This window comes from Accipiter gentilis, chromosome 24 (genome assembly GCF_929443795.1).
Source record: "Accipiter gentilis chromosome 24, bAccGen1.1, whole genome shotgun sequence".
Lineage (NCBI taxonomy): Eukaryota > Metazoa > Chordata > Aves > Accipitriformes > Accipitridae > Astur > Astur gentilis.
Genome location: NC_064903.1, coordinates 5,375,760 through 5,394,864, shown reverse-complemented (window position 1 = coordinate 5,394,864; position 19,105 = coordinate 5,375,760). Strand labels below are relative to the sequence as shown.

Here is a 19,105-nt window from a genome sequence, read left to right as displayed (position 1 = left end):
GACCTCCCAAGTTAATGTTCCACTACTGAGTTTATAATCCGTCTTGGACACAAAGAGCTTTTTTTATACAAAAGCCTGAGACCTGCCATGATCCACCACAAATACTCAGTAGGTTGGTGATTAGGTTATTTTAGCTAAGCTGAAAGGGAGTAGATGCAAATTCTTGCTCTTACTTCTTATAGAAAAGAGGCTTATTACAGGTTTGTAGCATCTCATTTGCTGTCATGTGTGTCAGTACTGAGGCTTAGGTAGAAGTTGCAGCGTACTTGCTGCCTGTTGATCTTGTGAGGTACAGATGTTTCAGCTTTTCCTTGCTTCTCTGATTTTTGTGGATTTGGTTAGGCTGAGTGGCTTCAGGCATCGAGCATCCAGAAGGTCTACGCTGGCTTTTGGACAATAATTTGGGCATAGAGTTTCTATTGAAACAGGTTATTTATTGATGAGGGATTGGGACTCCATAAAATTATTGAAATGCCTGTGAAATTCATACTTGGAGTCTTTCAGGAAAATGGAGTGAATTTGAGCAAAGAATGCAAAATTGTTCAGTTCTTTCTTAAACAAAGAACTGAAGTTAATGCTTCCAGTCTGAATTCTCAATGTAAAAACACAAAATAACATGATGATCCTCTTTGAGCATACAACTCATTGTAATGCTTTGATATTTTTTTTCTTTAATTTAGATCTAATACAGTGCACGAATGAAATGAATGTGAATATTCCGCAGTTGGCAGACACACTCTTTGAGAGAACTGCAAACAGTAGCTGGGTTGTAGTGTTCAAAGCTCTAATTACAACACACCACCTCATGATGTATGGAAACGAGGTAAGACATGATTAGTTCTGTTAAAGCCTCCTTGACAGTGTTTTAAATAATTGTCTTAATCTATGAAGCATTAGATATGTACTTCAGTTTCTCAGTCTTTGTTTTTCCTCTGCTGATGGCTGTAAAGTACTTCTCCAGAGAAGAAAATATTCCTTCGTTATTTCAGTACCAAAATATATCAGTGTTTGCAATTTACCTGCAGGTATCTGGGTTGGGCTGTGAGGGAATGAGTGAGCTTTCTAGAATGAAGACTTGAAAAACTTCTGATTAGCTTTACTTCATTAGGGTATTACTTCTCAGTAAGAGCACAGCAAAAGTCTTGTTAGAACTCCATAAATGCATAGCCGATATATTAATAAATAAGAATACTTATTAAAGGGGGGGAGGAATATGGTGACTAGAATATTTGATCTTGCATATCATCTAATGGGCTAAATCTTCATATGTTGTTGCCATTAACATTCCTCTGAAACAGGTTTCTACTGCACTTAGTTCACTTAAATTATTTCATCACTGTTTATGAAAAGCTTCCCAGACAGTAACATGGCATTCAAAATGTAGCCTCTCTTACGCAGTCCTTCTGTTAAAAGCTAAACTTTGTCTTGGTCAGGTGACAGTTTAGTCCTGAACTTGTGTGTAGTCGTTCTCATAATAAATGACTGTTGACTACTGGTAATATTGAAATGATTCTTAAAGTTACTGCTTCCAGCCATTAAACTGCTCTGAAAACTTAGCGTTGCCTCCTCTCTCCAAAGCTCTGTGACCCTAATTGAAATGACCTGTAAAACATAGTGTGCTCTTTGTTAACACTTCCCCAAGTTATTTATGTGCTTAAATTGTAGTTTCAACAGATAATAGGCTGAAATTAGAGGATAATATAAAGTAAAATTCACTGCTTGGTATTGACTACTTATTCCAAGTATAAAGCTAAACTGAATGCTGTAAATCAGTTTGTATATTTTATTCTCTCCTCTTCCAATACAGTTTTCTATCTACATACTGAAACTTGAAAGGGGAAAAAAAGCAGACAACTGAACCATAGGAAGAAAAAAAAAATCAAAACTTAAGAGTTGTGCACTATCAGTCAGTATCTGTTTGCCCATACAGTGTTTTGTAGTGGCAGAAGAGTTTAATTTTTATGTCTGTACCAAAAACTGTTCCTCAGCTTTGAATGGGTGCATTTGAAACTTGAAAAGGGTTCCTTTATACCTGCTGAGATAATGTGGGTGGTACGCTAGTTCTGTAATTTCAGGTGGAACATGAGTGTACCCCTTCTAATACACTAAAAGACGCCTATTTCTTAAACAGATGAAAAATTATCAGATGTTGGGCTTCTATTTTAAGTACAAGTAAATATAGCAGATGGTCAAAATATTGTCTGAGCAATGACTGTCTTGCAGTTTCTTCTGCATGACTACCTGTTTCTTGTAATGAAGCTTTGGGTGAAACAGGTTAAAACTCCTCTCACTTGTGCATTGTGCAGTGCAAGACCCCTGACATTAGACCTTTTAAATTGAGATTCAGAACAGTAGCTAATTTTGAAATGTGTATAGACACTTTTTGAATATCACTGTTCTGTTCCTGTTCATGTTCCAACTGTATTTCTTCTTCTGTATCTCTTTGAATGCAGTACTAAGATGTACAAAGACCAGATAAACAGACTGGAAAACAGAATAAGAAGTTAAAACAGTCCCAGAACTATTGGTAGGCAAGGTGTGTGTTATAGACTTGTGTGAACTCTGTAGCTATAGGCTGAGAACACATATGCAGTTACCGATGAGGTGGTACGTGACAAGTTGGGGAATCATTTGTGCCCCTCGGAAGGTGAGAGTACTGCTTTCAATTTAAATAGTACTTGTGAGAACAATTTTCTTGTTGCTGTGCTAAGCCCTCATTACAATCCCCAAAGAGCAGGTGATGTACTGAGCCTGACTGAAAAAATGCTAGTTTTTTTGGAGCGCGATAGTGCGAGCATGGCAGACAGGTGGATTTCCACCATAAAGGGTGAAGGAACAGGCCCTGTGTGCAATGGCAGCAGAAGGATTCAGATCAAAGATGTTGCAAGTTCCTTAAGCCGTACTGATCATAATCCTCTTTTATGGACTAAAACATACAAAGAAGCAAGAAAGTCAAGAAGTCCTAATTGTAGGAAATCTGTGTGGAACAGTGGCAGAGAAACTTTTAAAACTACCTTACTATCAGGATGTGTTTGTCTCTTACTTTTGCGTTATTTATGGAGCCAGCTATTATTTGTCAAAATGTAAATGTGGTTTACTCAGATCACTGCATTATTATATGTATAAAAATATATATATATAGTATACAAAATTATAACCCCAGTGCTGCTGCTCACCACAGTTCCAGAAGCGTTATTGTTACTCATTACTTTAAACTTTGTAACAAAGTCTGTCTCCCCTTCTACAGCAGCAGTAGAGCTATGTAAACCTTGGGAGCTTGGATAATGCGAGTGGTATTTTTGGTTTGTGTTTTCCAGCTTGTCTGTTCTAAACTAAAAAGTTAATCTAAGCAGCTTCCTCTAAGATTATTAGTCTTTTAATCATGGGCTGTGATGTCTTTTGATTTAGTTTAAATTGAAGTTTTTGCCAAATACGGTTTTGGATTTCAGAGGCTTTGCCAATCAGTAGTTTCAAGTTTTCCTTAATTTTTTTTTCCCTTTTAACTAATTTCTATTGTTCATAGAGTTTACTAGAAACAGTTACAAGGTAAGTGTAGTTTTCTTGTAGTATGCTTAAGTGTTTTGACTCTCACAACAATGATATTCTTAACTTTTTCTTCACCAACAGCGCTTTATCCAGTATCTTGCATCCCGAAACACTTTGTTCAATTTAAATAACTACCTGGACAAAAGTGCCATGCAGGGTAAGGATCTTTCACTGAAGGAGATAACTCTACTGTGTTTTTTTTTTCTCGGTGATAGTGCCTGTGTCAGGGCACTCTAGGAGACAAATGACATTTGAATGAAATGGTATTATGATTTGTATTGTATGAGACACCAAAGAATGTCCAAACAAGAACATAGACACAAGGAAAGTAAGGTTCTTGGTTACCTAGCTGAGTGCTAGAAATTTGTCTGTAATGTATGTATCATGTGCATACACAGCTGTAAATTTTAAAAAGTGAACACTTAACGCTGACTAGAATAAACCTGATTAATATTAGCACAATCATATATTTTTGCTATTGCGTTTTAGTGTCTCGGGAGTAAACGTTTACTGTTGAGGTGCATGGAATGGTAACTAGGATGTGCTGTATAAATAGCGACAACTCCTTCAAATCTCTGAGAATTCTTTTAATTACTTGCCAATGGTAGAAAACATTTTTGGGTCTTTATGCGGGTTTTGAGGCGTTGCAGATAAGTTACCAAAGTCTTCAGCATTTTACTAGGAATACATTTTTAGTCAAATTTCAAGAACATCTTAAGAGCTGCTTGGTTCTTCCCTAATATTTCATGCTTGGTTCTTGCGTAATATTTTAATGTGTTTCGGTGTTTATTCTCTTAATTGCCATGAATGCTTTCCTAATCTTAGCAAATTCGGAAGAAACTGTAACATTGCATCTCAAGGTGAAAAATAGTGAATCTCAAGACTCTGGAAAGTGCTGATGAAGGGCTTTTTATGCAATTTCATATAAAACAGGCTAGTGGGAGAATAGTTGTTGGAAAGAACTTAAAAGAAACTGTACCCCTTCAAAATGTCTCACTTATAAATGCTTAACTTTTAGGCTATGATATGTCTACCTTCATTAGGCGGTATAGCAGATACTTGAATGAAAAAGCACTTTCATATAGACTTGTAGCAGTTGACTTCACCAAAATGAAAAGAGGGTAAGACTGTTACTGCTTCTTTTGTTTGGTCTTTCATACTGGGGGGGGGGGGGGGGGGGGCGGAATACCAGTTGTTCCTGAGTTTATCGTAGGTTGGTGTGCCTTTGGGCCCTTTTAACAATATAGTGTTGTTGAAACAGCATAATATGCTGAAGTCTCTTGGTAACTTGTAAACGTGTGTATTTTACTCTGTAGGATAGATGGAGTGATGAGAACCATGAATGCTGAAAAGCTTCTGAAAACCCTTCCAATCATACAGAACCAGCTTGATGCACTCCTTGATTTTGATGTGAGTACTTTAAGCTCAGTGTTAGGTAACGCTCTCATTTTGAAGTGAAAGTTTCATTATTTTATTAAATACTAATTTACTTTCTTATTGCTTTCTACGCAGGCAAATCCAAATGAACTAACAAATGGTGTTATAAATGCTGCCTTTATGCTCCTCTTTAAAGATTCCATTAGACTTTTTGCAGCATATAATGAAGGGATTATTAACCTTTTAGGTATGTGAGAATCTTTTTAGCCTTTGAACTTTTGTGAAAGATTTCTTTCTTTCTTTCTTTGTGTGAACTAAATATAGACAATTTCTGACTGCAGTTTCCTAATGAATTGTCTCTGCTCCATTACCATTAAATTAAGCTTGTCTTGGTTTCAGTGGCAACTAGCATAGGCTTAAACATACGCTTCTACCTGGAAGAATACATCTTAAAGTAGAAATTGAGCTGAGAGGGTGACTGGTGAGGCTAAACAAAGATGCCCTAAATGTGCAGTGGATGACCTTTGGCAATTGGACGGTAAACGTATTGATGAGATACCTGGTATTTTGAGTATTTAGTATAGTCACAGTATGACTGACTTCTGGTTTCCCATACTTTCTTTATAGCTTGACTATTCAGTTTTACCTGGTACCTGACATGAGCCTCGTAGATGACATGTAGCATTTTTTGTTCAAGAGTGATGAGCTCTTAGCAAAGCCTTATAATGAATATTCAAGCAAATTTCTGAATGAAAACATCTGGTCAGTTTCTGTTAATCCATTAGTTTTTACTCAGTGAAATGTCTGTAAGTATTTAGGGCAAAACCATTAAAAGTGAAGGATGTGGTTGACACTCCTTTTGGTAGGTGAGTTCAGTATATGTACCGCTTCAGTAGCCATTCCGTTGTCTTATGGATGTTGAGCCCCGTTACAAACATCAAAGTGTATTGATACAGGGTCTAAAAATGTAAACATATACCAGGAATATTTTCAAATGATAAAATAATTTGCCTCATTGCCAGCTAATAAGCTGACTTCTTGAAAATATTTCCCTAAATACCTAGTTTAACAATTGCAGTGATTCCCATCCATGCTTAATAAAGCTTTGCATTATATTCTAATGTACTTTTCTATTTTTCTATTGACTGCCTTATTACAAAAGGTGTCAGGTATTCATGTAAACTTTAAAATCTGAATAGTGTTGAGTTACTCCTGTCTGTTCTCTCCCTGAATCTTGTCTCGAATTAACTTCTATAATACTGTGTCAGCTTTCTGCTGGGGAGACTGTTACCTTACAAGAGTTTTATTTGCATCCTCAGAAAGATATTTTGATATGAAGAAGAACCAGTGCAAAGAAGGCTTGGATATTTACAAAAAATTTCTAGCCAGAATGACCAAATTGTCAGAATTCCTCAAAGTAGCAGAGGTAAATAAATTACATCTATGGAGAGGATATAATTTAGCTGTCTGTACTGGTACAGTAGTCTATATTTGTAATAACTTCAGAAACAGATTAATGTTTGCTTAACTTTGCTATACAAGGAAGTATTCTACAGAATAGGTATTTTAAGGGTTGTATACGCTTATTAACAGGAAGTTAGATTCTTGAGTATCCTTTTTATTAGCCAGACAACATAGTAAACTTTCTAAAGTGTTGCTACAAATTTCATGAATGGTCCAAAATGTATTAACTGAATGTTACAGTGTATATACAGTGCTCTCCTTTACTGTAATTGATTAAAATGGAGAAGTGGTTCCAGTAAGCAGTATGGGTGTTTCTAATGCTCCCCGTAAGCTTTTCTGCATGAAAAAGTTAGGCTGGATGAAAATTTGGGTTTGCTTTGTGTTGCAATTTAATGCACTTGTGATTTCTAAGGTGTGTTCCTAGTGAAACTCATACCAGTTCAGAAAGTTATGAATATCACTTTTTAATATGTTGGTTTCTATGTAGCATTCGGACACTACTGTGTTTTATTTTCATTGCTGCTGCATGTAGTAATGTACTTTTTTCTTCCCTTTTTTTTTTTTTCCTGTGTGTAAATCTAGCAAGTTGGAATTGATCAGGGTGACATTCCAGATCTTACTCAGGTCAGTGTACTTATATTGATTAACCCAATTATTTTATTCTTTGCATTTTTAAAGGTTGGCGTGTATCCTAGTAATCATTCATCTCAAATTTATTCTCCTCTGTGTATTTATATATGGGAAATATGTATGGTGGCTTTTCCCATGCATTAACTGCACTCAGTACTCACACTTTGCAGCTCTTAATAAGACTTTTTGATTGTTTAAAGCAATAAAACTCACAGAAAATATTTTTCAGGAAATTCTGGGGTTTACACAGAAGTTTCATTGGCATGTAAGCCACAAGCATCTTGCCATACCTTGAGGAAAACCTTCCATTTCACCGTAACTTAATGTCTTTCAACACACTTAAAGATTACAGTTAGCTACTTCAGTCAAGAATTTTTTTCTTTCCCCTAAGGTCTGAATAGATTTGATATTTCTATATCAGCACTTAATGCTGGCTTCGATATTATTCAGTAGTATGAGGGCCATGCACAATACAGGTTGTGTGCTGGAACATTTAGTCTAAAAGGTGGAATGCAGGGGAACACCTTCTAGTGAGGATAAATTGAGGGCCAGAAAGGAGGTGAGAAAGATGGTTTGACCTGGTGAACAGGAAACGCTGATAGTGCACAGAAGGTCACAAAGTTATTCTGTGAAAGTTCTTTCGGTTCATAGGGACATTGTATTTCTAACCTAGGACCCACCTAATGGGACAGAGGTTATTGTTATTCTTTCTGTAGTGCAGAGTAACCTGATGGGTAGAATAAATGGCAATCTGTCAGGGGATTCGGGCAATAAACTGGAGTGCCTTAGAGGCCTAGAGTATTCAAAGTGTTTAAGTGGAGTCAGTGTGAAACAGTTAATCTAATGTGAAAGTATTGAACAGTCACATCTAATCCTTTATGAAATTAAATTTCATGGGTAAATCATGTAAAAATATACCTACTGTGAAGATTTGCCAAAACTTCATCAGTGTCTTTTTAATATGGAGATAAACCTAAACCACAAATTTCCATTGTCGGTGTTGTTCATTACTGCTTACAGTGTGATTTCCATCTGAAATAATATGTTTCAAAGCACAAATCTCTTAATACTTGCTCCTAGCAATTAATATTAACCCCTTCAATAACTAATAGTGCTTTGTGGTAGGAAAGAAATTTAACTGTAACCAGCAGGGTAAGAGCAAGTAATTGAGTGAAAACAGTAGTTTGATGTTTTCTGTTGGTGTTTGATCCTAGCATCTTACTCTGTCTTTTGAGTACTGCAATATTCAGCTGGTCTGTATTATGCTAATTAAATTATACTTAAGTCTGAAGTTATACTTCACTGGGTTTGCGTGCACTTGTCCAGTTAATTGGGTCATTATAAGGTTCTTGAAAGCAGAGGCTTTTTATTTACTGAGAATAGGAAATTTAACTTCCTTTTGCTGCTTTTTATCTGAAACTTTCAGTGAGCAAACCCCTTTTATATCTACTGTTATCACGAAATAGCTGAGCTATTAGAAAAAAAATGTTGTAAGTGCACTTAGACATGAAAGGCAGTTCTCTGAACTGTGGTGGTAGATATCAGCATCCTGTGTATTTTGGCAATTTCAGTGCCACTGTTAATCATTCTACTTCCATAGTAAATTTCATGGCATTGAATAATTGTACATCAATTTAGTGCCACATGAAAAGAATTTGCTAAAATTTCTTAATACTAGACTTCCACAGAAACTTAATTTTCAGTGTGCTTGTGTTTCTGCAATAAGTTCTTACAGGATCATGTCTTTTGTTTCTATTCTGGTCTACCATATTTAATTTTTTTCCAAATGCTTTGTTTATGTTGCTGGTATATATTCTGTTCTGGGATGTGCATATTTCAGAGTTTCCTTAAGCTGTTCCTTGAAAAAACAATGGTTTTATCTCTTTAGAGGTTTATTATTACTGTTGCTGTATAACCATTTTTCTTCCTTGACTCTACTGTTCACACTGCTGCTGCCTTTGCTAGTGCCTATAAAGAAAATATTTTCCTTAGTAGGTGCCCTGTTTCACAATGATGTTGCTTACATTCTGTTTATAGCTGTTACTATATTTCATGAATGCAACTGGATCATTTTCCTCTGTATGGATGTTAGTCTGTCAAATATCTTTACCTGGGGAGAGGGAAGTTGAGTCACGAAATACAGCTGTTTTCAAGTCACAATATCTGTATTAGCCCAAGCATCTTTTCTGACATAAAACTATTAAGATCTTTTCACTCAAAATTTTCACTTCTGTTCTGTTGGATGTCTGCAGCAATGCCAAAGTTCAGAGAAGTTACTGGTTTGTTGGTTTTAGGTTTTATGATTGAGGGGGTTGTTCTCTAGAGGGTTTTAGAAACAAAAAGTATAGAGTATGTTTTTCCATACAGATAAGTTTTAGAGTGTCCTTGGAAAAAAAATAAAGACTAGGAAAAACTTTCTGGAATTAGACTATAGTCTCCTGCTATTAAGATTATCTCTCTAGCTGTGTCATGCAATGCCTTTTGTGAACTGTTGTTCTTCCTGAAAGGTAGAAGTATGGGGGCTTTTTGTTTGGTTGGTTTTTTTGTCCCTGATGCCTTCCTGGAAAGGTCTTTCAAAATGTTCCCCCTTGGGGTTTAGCTGTCAAGTTTGAACACTGAATTTATTTATGGCCTGTCTTAGCTTACCTAGCTCTCATTATAGAAAGAAGTATCAACTCAGGCCTTAACTTTAAGCCAAGCAGTTTTATAGGATTATTCTACTTGCTTTTCTTTGCATCTCTTGTAGCTTGAATTAGCCTTCATTGAATGTGGGAGCTAGAATTGTGCTCAGTATTTCAGAGGGGAACTTGCCAAAAACTTGTGTGATTAATATTTTTCCTCTTTCCAGGAAATACTTTAGTCTAGCTTTTGATACAGAAGGGCTAGCAAGGCCAAATTTGTTTTTTCTTCTGAACAATGCCTATCATATCTGTTCTACCTACAGAAAGTTGGCAAGTGTTAAGAAAGGCTTAATGTCTCTGAAACTGCCAGATGAGGAGGACTGAGCTGGCAAGTAGATGAAAAATTTGGAGGTCTATTCCCTTCACCTGAATCTGCAGTAGGCTTTATTTCACTGATTTTATGGAGTATGGACTGTGTAGGTAAAAGCCAAGAGAGCAATGTGGCTAAAATAGCAAGGCAGTGAACTCTTCTGAAAGTGCCAGCCTAATAATTTTGCTTGCTGGAGGTTATTTTTATAGGGTGATTTGGAGAAATCTTACTTCTTACTAAGACTGTGTAATCAAGATGAGTTCAAATTTATTCAGAGCTTTGAAGCTGTTTCTTTTGGTATGGAATAAATATTTCTGTAGTGGATATAAGTATATGGCAGAAAGAAGGCAGGTTATGATTGGCACTTCTTTCTTGTTTTCTGTAGGAACCAAAGCAGCTCTGGTGTGCCTTAGTCTGTATATTTTAAACTTGCTCTTTTGTTACCTATCAGTTAAAATCTTTGTATCAGATACTGAATAATGTCATGGTTGTGCTCTCAAAAGTCTTGGTAAGTTTATGAGTATTGGTCCCCTAAAATTCATTTAGGTGTCTAGTCAAGTCTTGGCTGAGGTGTCTAGTGTCTTCCTGCTGGATTTAAGTGGCAAGAAGTCTGGTTTTTTGAATCTTCTTAATTGCTTTAAAAAACAGCTTAATGCTTAAAAACTTTTCATGGGTAACACTTTTCCTGGGAGGGGAATCCACCAGAAAACAACTTTATTTGAAGTGATGTTGCTGTTTTCTAGTGTTTTAGGCTTTGGAGTAGTTGAGTTGGTTTATTGTGTAGTCATGTTGAATACCCACTCAGTCTGCAATAGTATTGTTGGGATCAGATTGAATTTGATTGCTTTTTTATCACATCTAACATTCTGCTGAAGTCAAGTGTTTCTAATGCAAGCCTTTGACTGTAAATATTTGAATAGAAAGTGATTGGCTTTTTGCGGTTACGGGGGGGAAAGGGGATCAAAAACGCAGTTTTCATTTTGGTACTTCTGTGAGTTTAAGGGAGTACTGCTTAATCGGCTGTGATTATTGGATTAATCTTAACGTAGCAAATACTGTTGCCGAAAACAAGAATGCAACTTGCGTACACAGAAGCAGACCTACTCTGGGGGAATCCTTACTTCATGTCTCTGTGGTGCCACTCCTTTTAAAGAACCACAACTGAGTAGATAGAATTCAAGTGTGCAGGATGGCAACAAAACCCAAAACAATTATTGATGTGTGGGGTTTTGTTTGTTTTTAGTGGATGAGGAAACTAATCTGTGTACTAAACAATGGTGTGTTGTCTAGAAGCACTGTTTTATAAATACTTCAACTTTAGGCACCCAGCAGCTTGCTTGAAGCGTTGGAACAGCATTTGGCTTCTGTGGAGGGAAAGAAAACAAAAGAAGTCTCCGCTGCCAGCAGGTGAGCACTCAATGAATTACAACAATGCCTATACTTAGGATATGTATAGTAAGAATTTTCAGGATTTAGTCATTTGGTGTTCTCCTTGAATTTTATTAACTTCCAAATATATCTTCCTAGAAGTATAAATGAAGCATCTAGTGAGTAGTAGTAGTCTGATAGCTTAGTCACATTTGAAAGCTAGTTATGTCTGCCTGTGTCGTCTTATTATGCTGTAAGAAATCACTGAGCTGAGACCTTGTATATTACTCTTTTTACCTTTTACTCATTTGAAGTCCTTTGCTTATAAGAATTCTAAGGTATATGGGTTTTGAGGCTCTTTTAAGCCAAGATAGGAAAGTATTTATCTTCATTGTCAATTATCTACCTCTCAGACTGTGAATTTATCATAACCTGCTTATAAAAGTTCTTCAGTCCTTTCTCAGAACAACGAAATTATCTTAGATGCTTTGTGCTGACAGGGATGGTGTTATTTTTTGTCAAGTACAGTATCAATATGTATGAACAGTACTTTTGACTGAAGAGTGAGATCTCTCTTTTGGCATAGGCATTCTCCCACAGAAACCTGGTAAATATTGATAAATGTGTTAGTGTGAGCTACATTCCTGAGTTGCTGTCTTGCTCCTCAGATATTTTTTTTCTTTTTCAAATATCTGAGGGTTCACTACCACAGTATTCTGCTAAAAAGGATACCATGTAGGGAATTACTTCTGTGCTTTGTTTACTGTTGTATGTATAATACATACAAACAAGCTTTCTGTGCCTCTGCTACTTGAATGGAATAGAATTCCAGTCTGGTATATATGACCTTAAAGAAAAAAGACAACTGATATGTTTTGTACTTTCTAGTTTCTGCCTGCTGAAACTTGAGGGAGTAATCCTGTGTATTCATGCCACTTTTTCACCAAACTCCCTTATTATTGGGGTGTCTGCTTTTGTGTACCAGAGAGTAAGGGAAGAAGAGACTGGAGTGGAAGGGGAATAACACACAACTAGATAAAGCATTTGATGATTAAACTGTTAAGTGATGTATACCTGACTGTTTTTCTTTATAAAACTGTTTGTAATTATTTCTTGTTTTAGAGCTAGTGCCCTATCCAGTGCTGTTTCCACACTTGCCAATACAGGAATGTCATTTAGCAGGATGGATGAGAAAGAGAAGCAGCAGGCATTGGAGGAGGAGCAAGCTAGACTGCAGGCGCTTAAGGTACTTTATTTTTACAAGTTTGTGTTCTGAGATTTTCTTTAAACGATACAGGTGAAAACCAAGATTTGGATTAAAATAGCATATGGTGGGGGAACGCTAATCTTGAGAGGCCAAGGCATGATTCTGTAGGATGGAGGTGTGGTGGCTGCCAACATGTGGTTGACCCTTCTACCAGAAGTAGGATTTGAACAGTAGACAGCTGATATAAATAATTTATTTCCTTCCTTAGACGAGATTTTTTTTTTTATCTCAAATTCACAAAATGATTATACAACAGTTAGGTTACATCTCAACAGCTGAACATACAGCATTGCTATTGTAAGACTGATTATTGGTAGGAGGGAATTATTTTTCCCCATGATGTATGGAGTATGGCTTTAGTGTGATTCTTCAGTCATGCTGCTCATAATGAGAATATACGCTATAGTTCTGCCCATATTTAACTGCTCTTATTTGTAAGTGTATAATTTAGTTTGAAAAACTGTTTGAAATCGTATGTATATAGGTATAATTTATGAACTTTGACTAACAACACATTTGAAAGAAAATCAGTGTGTTCTGTCTTAGTTCCTTAATGCGCTTTCCTTTGCTCATTGGTACTTGTTGAGTCGTTCTCTTAGTAACATCCCTCTCTTCAGGTCTGAATCCTGGTCCTTCAGGTTCTTCTTTTAATTCATCTATAATGCTTTCCTGAGAACATACACAGTATAAAATCTCAAACAAGGCAAAATTCTTCTCTTGCTGAAAGCTAGATCTGTAGTTCTGTCATGTCCCAGGCATATGCAAATGGGGCAGTTAGGAATTTTTCTTGTGTTGGTGTAACATCTCTAGACACACCTAAACGATGAAGCAACTCTGTTCATGTCATCTGGAGGCCACATTATGAGAGCCTTAAAACTACTTAGAGTGTAAAAATAAACTTTGACAGTCATTCAGAGTTGAGTTTCATCTCTGGAGTTATAGGGGTCTGTTGAAGATTCTCCACTTTTCCTGACTTGGTGTAAGGCATATATTTCAAATCAATATGAAGCAGGTTTTTTGCTATTAAACTGCACTCTTACTGTGCCTTGCTGCTTGCTGCCAGACTGCTTCACTTGAATCTCAGCAAGTGTTGTGATATTGTGTTTTTTTGGTTGGGGTTGTTTTTTTTATTTTCAGGAGTTGCATCAGATGTCTCCCCTCTTCACTGTCCTGCTTCTACTGTAATAGGACTTCTACTGTAATAGGACTTGTAGCTGCTGTAACAGAATACTTACTTTGGTTGATACAAATTTTCATTTGGGGGGCAGGGAAGCTTGCAAGCTCAGTCAGTGTTTTACTTCAGGAATTTAAGCAGTGTAAAACACACACCTGTGTGTTGACCTGTGCTGTATAAGTGCAGTGGGCATATCTAGAAGTAACAAGGGATGTAAACCTGAAATTAACAATGTGAACTAGATTTTTATTTTGCTAGTTTAAGAGCAACACAACATGGATATTACTAGGATGCACATTGTTGGTGTCACTTCTGAACATCTGAATTGAACTATGAAGTGATCCTAACAATAGAGAGAGATGGGCCTTTCTGAACAAAGGTCCGTTGTCGTGTTTCTCTGAGTGACTATGAAGGGAGCCTAGAATGTGTAGCTTGATTAGAAGTGTTTTACTTCTAGGCAGTTATAGATAGTTTAAAAAAATAATTATTTAAAACCTTAAGACCCACCTTGATTTTTAAAGGCTTTGCTAAAACACTCACTCATGTCTAATTTCAGTCATCTCTTTTCAGGACTTTACAGAAGAATAACTGTTTTATTTAAGACCATAATTCAAATTTCTTCTCGGAAAAGGTCTTCAGGACTGAATGGTTAATAGATTACTAAAACTAAAATGCAAACTGTATACCTCATTTTTCAGGAACAGCGATTAAGAGAGATTTCTGTAGTACCAAACTCCACTTCCACATCAGCATCCCCAAGCACCTTATCAGGAAAAAGTGTGAATACCACTGTAGCTGTTGACCTCTTTGCAGTACCAGCACCGACAACAAATAGGTGAGAGATACTTTGCTTTCTGAAACAAGCACAAATTATTTCATTGGCCTGTAGCTCCACAATCAACTGCAAAGCACTGATCCTAGTTAATTCTGAAGTACTTTTCAAGAATAACCTTTTGCTGATGCTTTCCTGGTGTATTCACAGGAATTTTGGTATCAGTCAAGAAGTGCTTAATTACTAGTTTTGGGTTTTAGCACTATTATTGATGGGCTGCTAGTGAACAAGAGAAAGTGAGATTGGTATGAGTGTTCATATAACAGAAGAATATAATGCCTATTGTATATCTTCATGTTTCTCTCTCTCTCTTTTCTTATTCAGCATGCCCAACCTTTCTAGTGATCTCTTTGATCTTCAGCCTGCATTTGTTCCAACTGTGCAGAGCACTCCAGCTATATCAACATCTGCAAGCAGTGCTTGGGGAGGTGAGCTGATAAAATGACTTGACTGTCTACATGATGGATGAATTCTTAGAATACAAGAATAAAATACAGATTCATGCTTAACTGAATCTACATCTTAAACCTTAATTACTTTGCATCCAAACATTTCTATCCTTGTCAGAATATAAAATAAGTCATCTGAAAGCTCTGGCAAACTGTTACAGAAAAATTGCTTTTTTTAATGCATAGCAGTAGTGTCAGTGTGCAGTAGATGGAATGAAGGACCTATTCAATGAAGGGGACAGGTAGAAGAAATGTAACTAAAAATCAAAGTTTAAAAATGCTTGGGAAATATAAACTAAGCAAATGTAACTCAAAAAATATGCTGGACGAGTATTTCCATTCCATTAAGTGATATTAAATATACTTTTCATTTAAAAGGTGTTGGTGACGTCAAAGTTTTTATAACAAATCTGTAGTTCCCAGTTTCTTGGGTACAGCATTCTCTGTACATTCACCCATCCCTCCAAAGAATAATCAGGATAGATGTCAAATGTCTTAAATGCTGAAATAAGGCATGTTAACACCATTGTAAGTGTTGGTATTTTAATAGGTGGAATGTGCTATTTAAACAGTAGATTCATGAAGCTAAAAATGTAGTATCTAACTTTTTAAATTGATAAATGTTCTGTCATTCTCCCCCTCCCACCCAATGGCAATACTAGAATTATTTTCCCTAAACAAAGAGAGCTGTTAGGATTTTTATCTGAAACTAAGAATTTGTATCTTTAATGGGCTGATCACTAGGTGGAGTATTTACAGTTTTATTTGTCTAGAGATTCTCATATTCAGTCATTTCAGTCTGTTTTTTCTTTTCCATTATTTGTACTCTGTATTCTTTCCTTCACTTCTGCATCTGAAAGGTCCTTTCTCGTCCTCAAATGGTTGTGTTGGTTCTCCACCTCATCTGGACATCTTTGACATGAAGCCAGTTGAAGAAGCTGTAAAATCTACCACCCCTTTCATCAATTCTACTTTTTCCTCCAAACAAACGGTGGAACTGTTTAGTGGTAAAAAAAAAAAAAACCCACACAAAAACCCCCAAGTAATTTCTTTGCAACTGGAGATGATAATGCTAAGAAACTGGGCCGTGTAATCTTTTTGTGGTTTGGACCAATCTTCACTTTTTATTAAAGTGAAAATGGTGCATTAATTCCAGATGTAGTAAATTATATGTTTCCTTAAAGTTTTATTTCTACAGTTGAAATAATTAATTGTTTTGTTCAGCTTGCCCAACCTAGACATCCTAAGTCTTGCAATGTTGCTGGAATTTTTGCTGATTTTGTTCAAACTGCAACCTCCTTTCTCTTTTGTAATGGGGAATGAAGGAGTTACATGAGCTTTTCAAATTTGTTAAATAAAAAAAATCCTTTTTTATTACTAAAAGTTCTTAATTTTTAACGGCAGACTTAATTTTGGGGTCCCCTCTTCCTTTTCTCTTTTAAACTGATCTTATTTTCTTCTCTCTTTTTACAAAGATGACTTTAGTGGTCATAAACCTACATATGCTTCTGTGTATCATCCTCTGACTGTTGATGGTAATTTGATTTTTTTTTTTTTAAACTTTCTGGTTTCACTGTAGTGAGTGTTATTATTCCACAGGTGTATTTGATTACTGTAAACTTTTTTTTCAGGTTTTCCTCTTCATTCAGGTCCTCCAAGTACCACCTCCTCAACAATTAATGTGGACTTTGATGCTGTTTTTGGAGGAAAATCTACAGTACCAGAGTACAGGACTACAAGTGGTAAAAACTAGCTTATGACTAATTTACACCTTACAGGCAACAGTTTCTTAACAATTTAGCATAATTGCTATTGCCTTTTAAAATTTAATAACTTAATACATTTGCAAGCTGATTATAGGGCTGACAACAGGCAATCAGTTCAATTATAGTTATTTACTTTAAAATTAGCTTTGACTGATCTTATATACTGTGTAATAACGGTTTCCTCTCTTTTTTGGGGAATGAACTTTCAACGTGGCCCACTGGATATCTCTTAACGGGTAAGCTTATATTAATCTGTTTTCAGTGCTTATGACTTCAGTGTTTTTCCTTGATACATGCTAATGAGTTCCCTTTAACTTCACTGAGAGTTGTTTACTTATAAAAATGCAAAACTAGTTGTGTGTATGTGTTGCTTGAAGGATGGCTGAGTTACCATCTTTCTCTTGGTTAGTGCTGTTTTGCTATATATTCAGAGTCCTTATGAACATGTAGCAAAAGAACTCTTGCATGCATTTACCATAGGAGCAGTATCATGAAATTGCTACATTGTATTACAAGAATGCTTTGAAACTGTATTTAACAACCTTTTTTCTTCAGTTTTAGGGAAGAGTCATCTTAATTTAAAAATACTATCATTTACTGCTGAAGTAAAATTAAAGATTCTACTAGATCAGTAGCTACAATATAGTATTCCATTAAAAAAAATAAGAGGTTAAACTATGCTTCTGTCCAAGCCTTAAACACTTCCAGCATGTTGTACCTCCATACATAAGTGCTCAAACTGCTTAATGTTCTATAAAGAAAATACTGCCCTGGTTTATGGATGTCTTTTATTAAATGCAATGTAACTGTTTTGTTAACAGTTGCTTTTATGTTCTTTGTTTAGCTTTTAACTTTCTAGATGATGTATTGCAACCCACAGTACCACCACAAAGTCAAAGAGCCACTTTAGCCCACCAGCAAAGTGGAAAAATTTTGGCAAATGACCTTGATTCTTCACTTGCTAATCTAGTGGGAAGTAAGTGTGAAGCTTTTAAATTTCACCTTCTCATTTCTTATTGAAAACAAAATAAGCTTTTCTCCCCCACCCCCCCAAAAATTAAAAATTCTTAAGGATTTGTCTGTTTCTCTTCCCCCCAGACCTTGGCTTTGGAGGAACTCCATCCAAAAAGTAAGTGCATACATGTACTTTATAATATTCTGACATGACTATTTGGTAGTCTCTGGCACAGTTCATGAGCTTTAACATGGCAAGAGTCTCAACTCTTGAAAGTAAGCCGGTACCAAGAACAGCATTGAAATAGTGAGTCTGTGGTCAGTCACCATGAATGTAGTTAGTTTTGCAGTTGCTGTATTTTCATTTAAGTATTTTTATGAAGCACATTAAAAGATCTTGCAGTTACACAAAACTCCAGTTAATTATTATGCTGTACAGTGCACTAATGATAGTTTACTTTTAACACAAAACAGAGCACCCAGACTTTCTACTTATTGGAACAGAGATATATAAGCAGTTACTGAAATCCTGAGTGCTTCTTCCACCCATAGATTTCAGCTGTGTACCTGTATTAAGGCACTTTTTGTTTTACCATTATGTTGTTGTTACTCTAGCTGTTGACTCTGCAAAAACTAATATCACAGTTTCATTTTAGATCAGATATGCAGTGGACCCAGCCTACAGAGAAAAAACTTACTGGAGGAACAAACTGGCAAGCAAAAACAAGCACATCGACCACATGGAACCCTACTACCTTACCCACTATTCCACATATGGTAATTTCTGTGCTATTGAAATCATGCTTCATTCTAGCAAATGCTACTTCCCTGCTCCAGTTAACTTAAAGAATAGCAAAGGCTGTTTAGGACAAGACTGGAGGCAGGAGGGAATGCTTATAGGATCTCTTCTCAGACTGAAGGAGGTAGAGATTTTAGTGTGCTTTACTTCCCCTCACTGTAAAACTTGTCCATTAAAGACTTAAATAATCAGCCTTTCACTTGAGACATATCTCGGTTCATAAGTTTTTTGAGTTGAAACAAATTACCCCAAACCAGAAAATTTCTGATGTGCATGTTTGAGATGATCCCATCCCCCTTCCCCCTCCTACACGCATGCGTGCGCACACACACACGCACCTTTAAGAATCCAAAGAATGTGTTTCAAGGGCAAAATTGCTGTTCCTTCCAGTTTTTATTTCCTTTCCAACTCATTTGTGAGTTTTATCGCATGAAATGCTGCTGCAACCCCTGCAAGGCACCTTAATTATCAGGTCAAGCAGCACTTTG

The 19,105-nt window shown here is 36.2% G+C and overlaps 1 protein-coding gene across 5 annotated transcripts in view; it reads left to right on the top strand.

Moving 5' to 3' along the window:
* LOC126050390 (phosphatidylinositol-binding clathrin assembly protein-like) overlaps positions 1-19,105 on the top strand; it is a 34,083-nt gene that overhangs the window by 7,783 nt on the left and 7,195 nt on the right. For 3 of the 5 annotated variants that reach the window (XM_049828232.1, XM_049828231.1, XM_049828233.1), the window contains exons 2-18: positions 681-823; positions 3,628-3,703; positions 4,565-4,667; positions 4,863-4,956; positions 5,059-5,170; positions 6,243-6,349; positions 6,970-7,011; positions 11,330-11,415; positions 12,499-12,622; positions 14,516-14,652; positions 14,974-15,077; positions 15,959-16,105; positions 16,574-16,633; positions 16,730-16,840; positions 17,724-17,840; positions 17,963-17,993; positions 18,475-18,595. In XM_049828232.1, the coding sequence (XP_049684189.1) occupies positions 681-823; positions 3,628-3,703; positions 4,565-4,667; positions 4,863-4,956; positions 5,059-5,170; positions 6,243-6,349; positions 6,970-7,011; positions 11,330-11,415; positions 12,499-12,622; positions 14,516-14,652; positions 14,974-15,077; positions 15,959-16,105; positions 16,574-16,633; positions 16,730-16,840; positions 17,724-17,840; positions 17,963-17,993; positions 18,475-18,595 (1,715 nt within the window). The remainder of the gene's footprint in view (positions 1-680; positions 824-3,627; positions 3,704-4,564; positions 4,668-4,862; positions 4,957-5,058; positions 5,171-6,242; positions 6,350-6,969; positions 7,012-11,329; positions 11,416-12,498; positions 12,623-14,515; positions 14,653-14,973; positions 15,078-15,958; positions 16,106-16,573; positions 16,634-16,729; positions 16,841-17,723; positions 17,841-17,962; positions 17,994-18,474; positions 18,596-19,105) is intronic. The other 2 variants (XM_049828234.1, XM_049828235.1) reach the window with 1 other exon arrangement.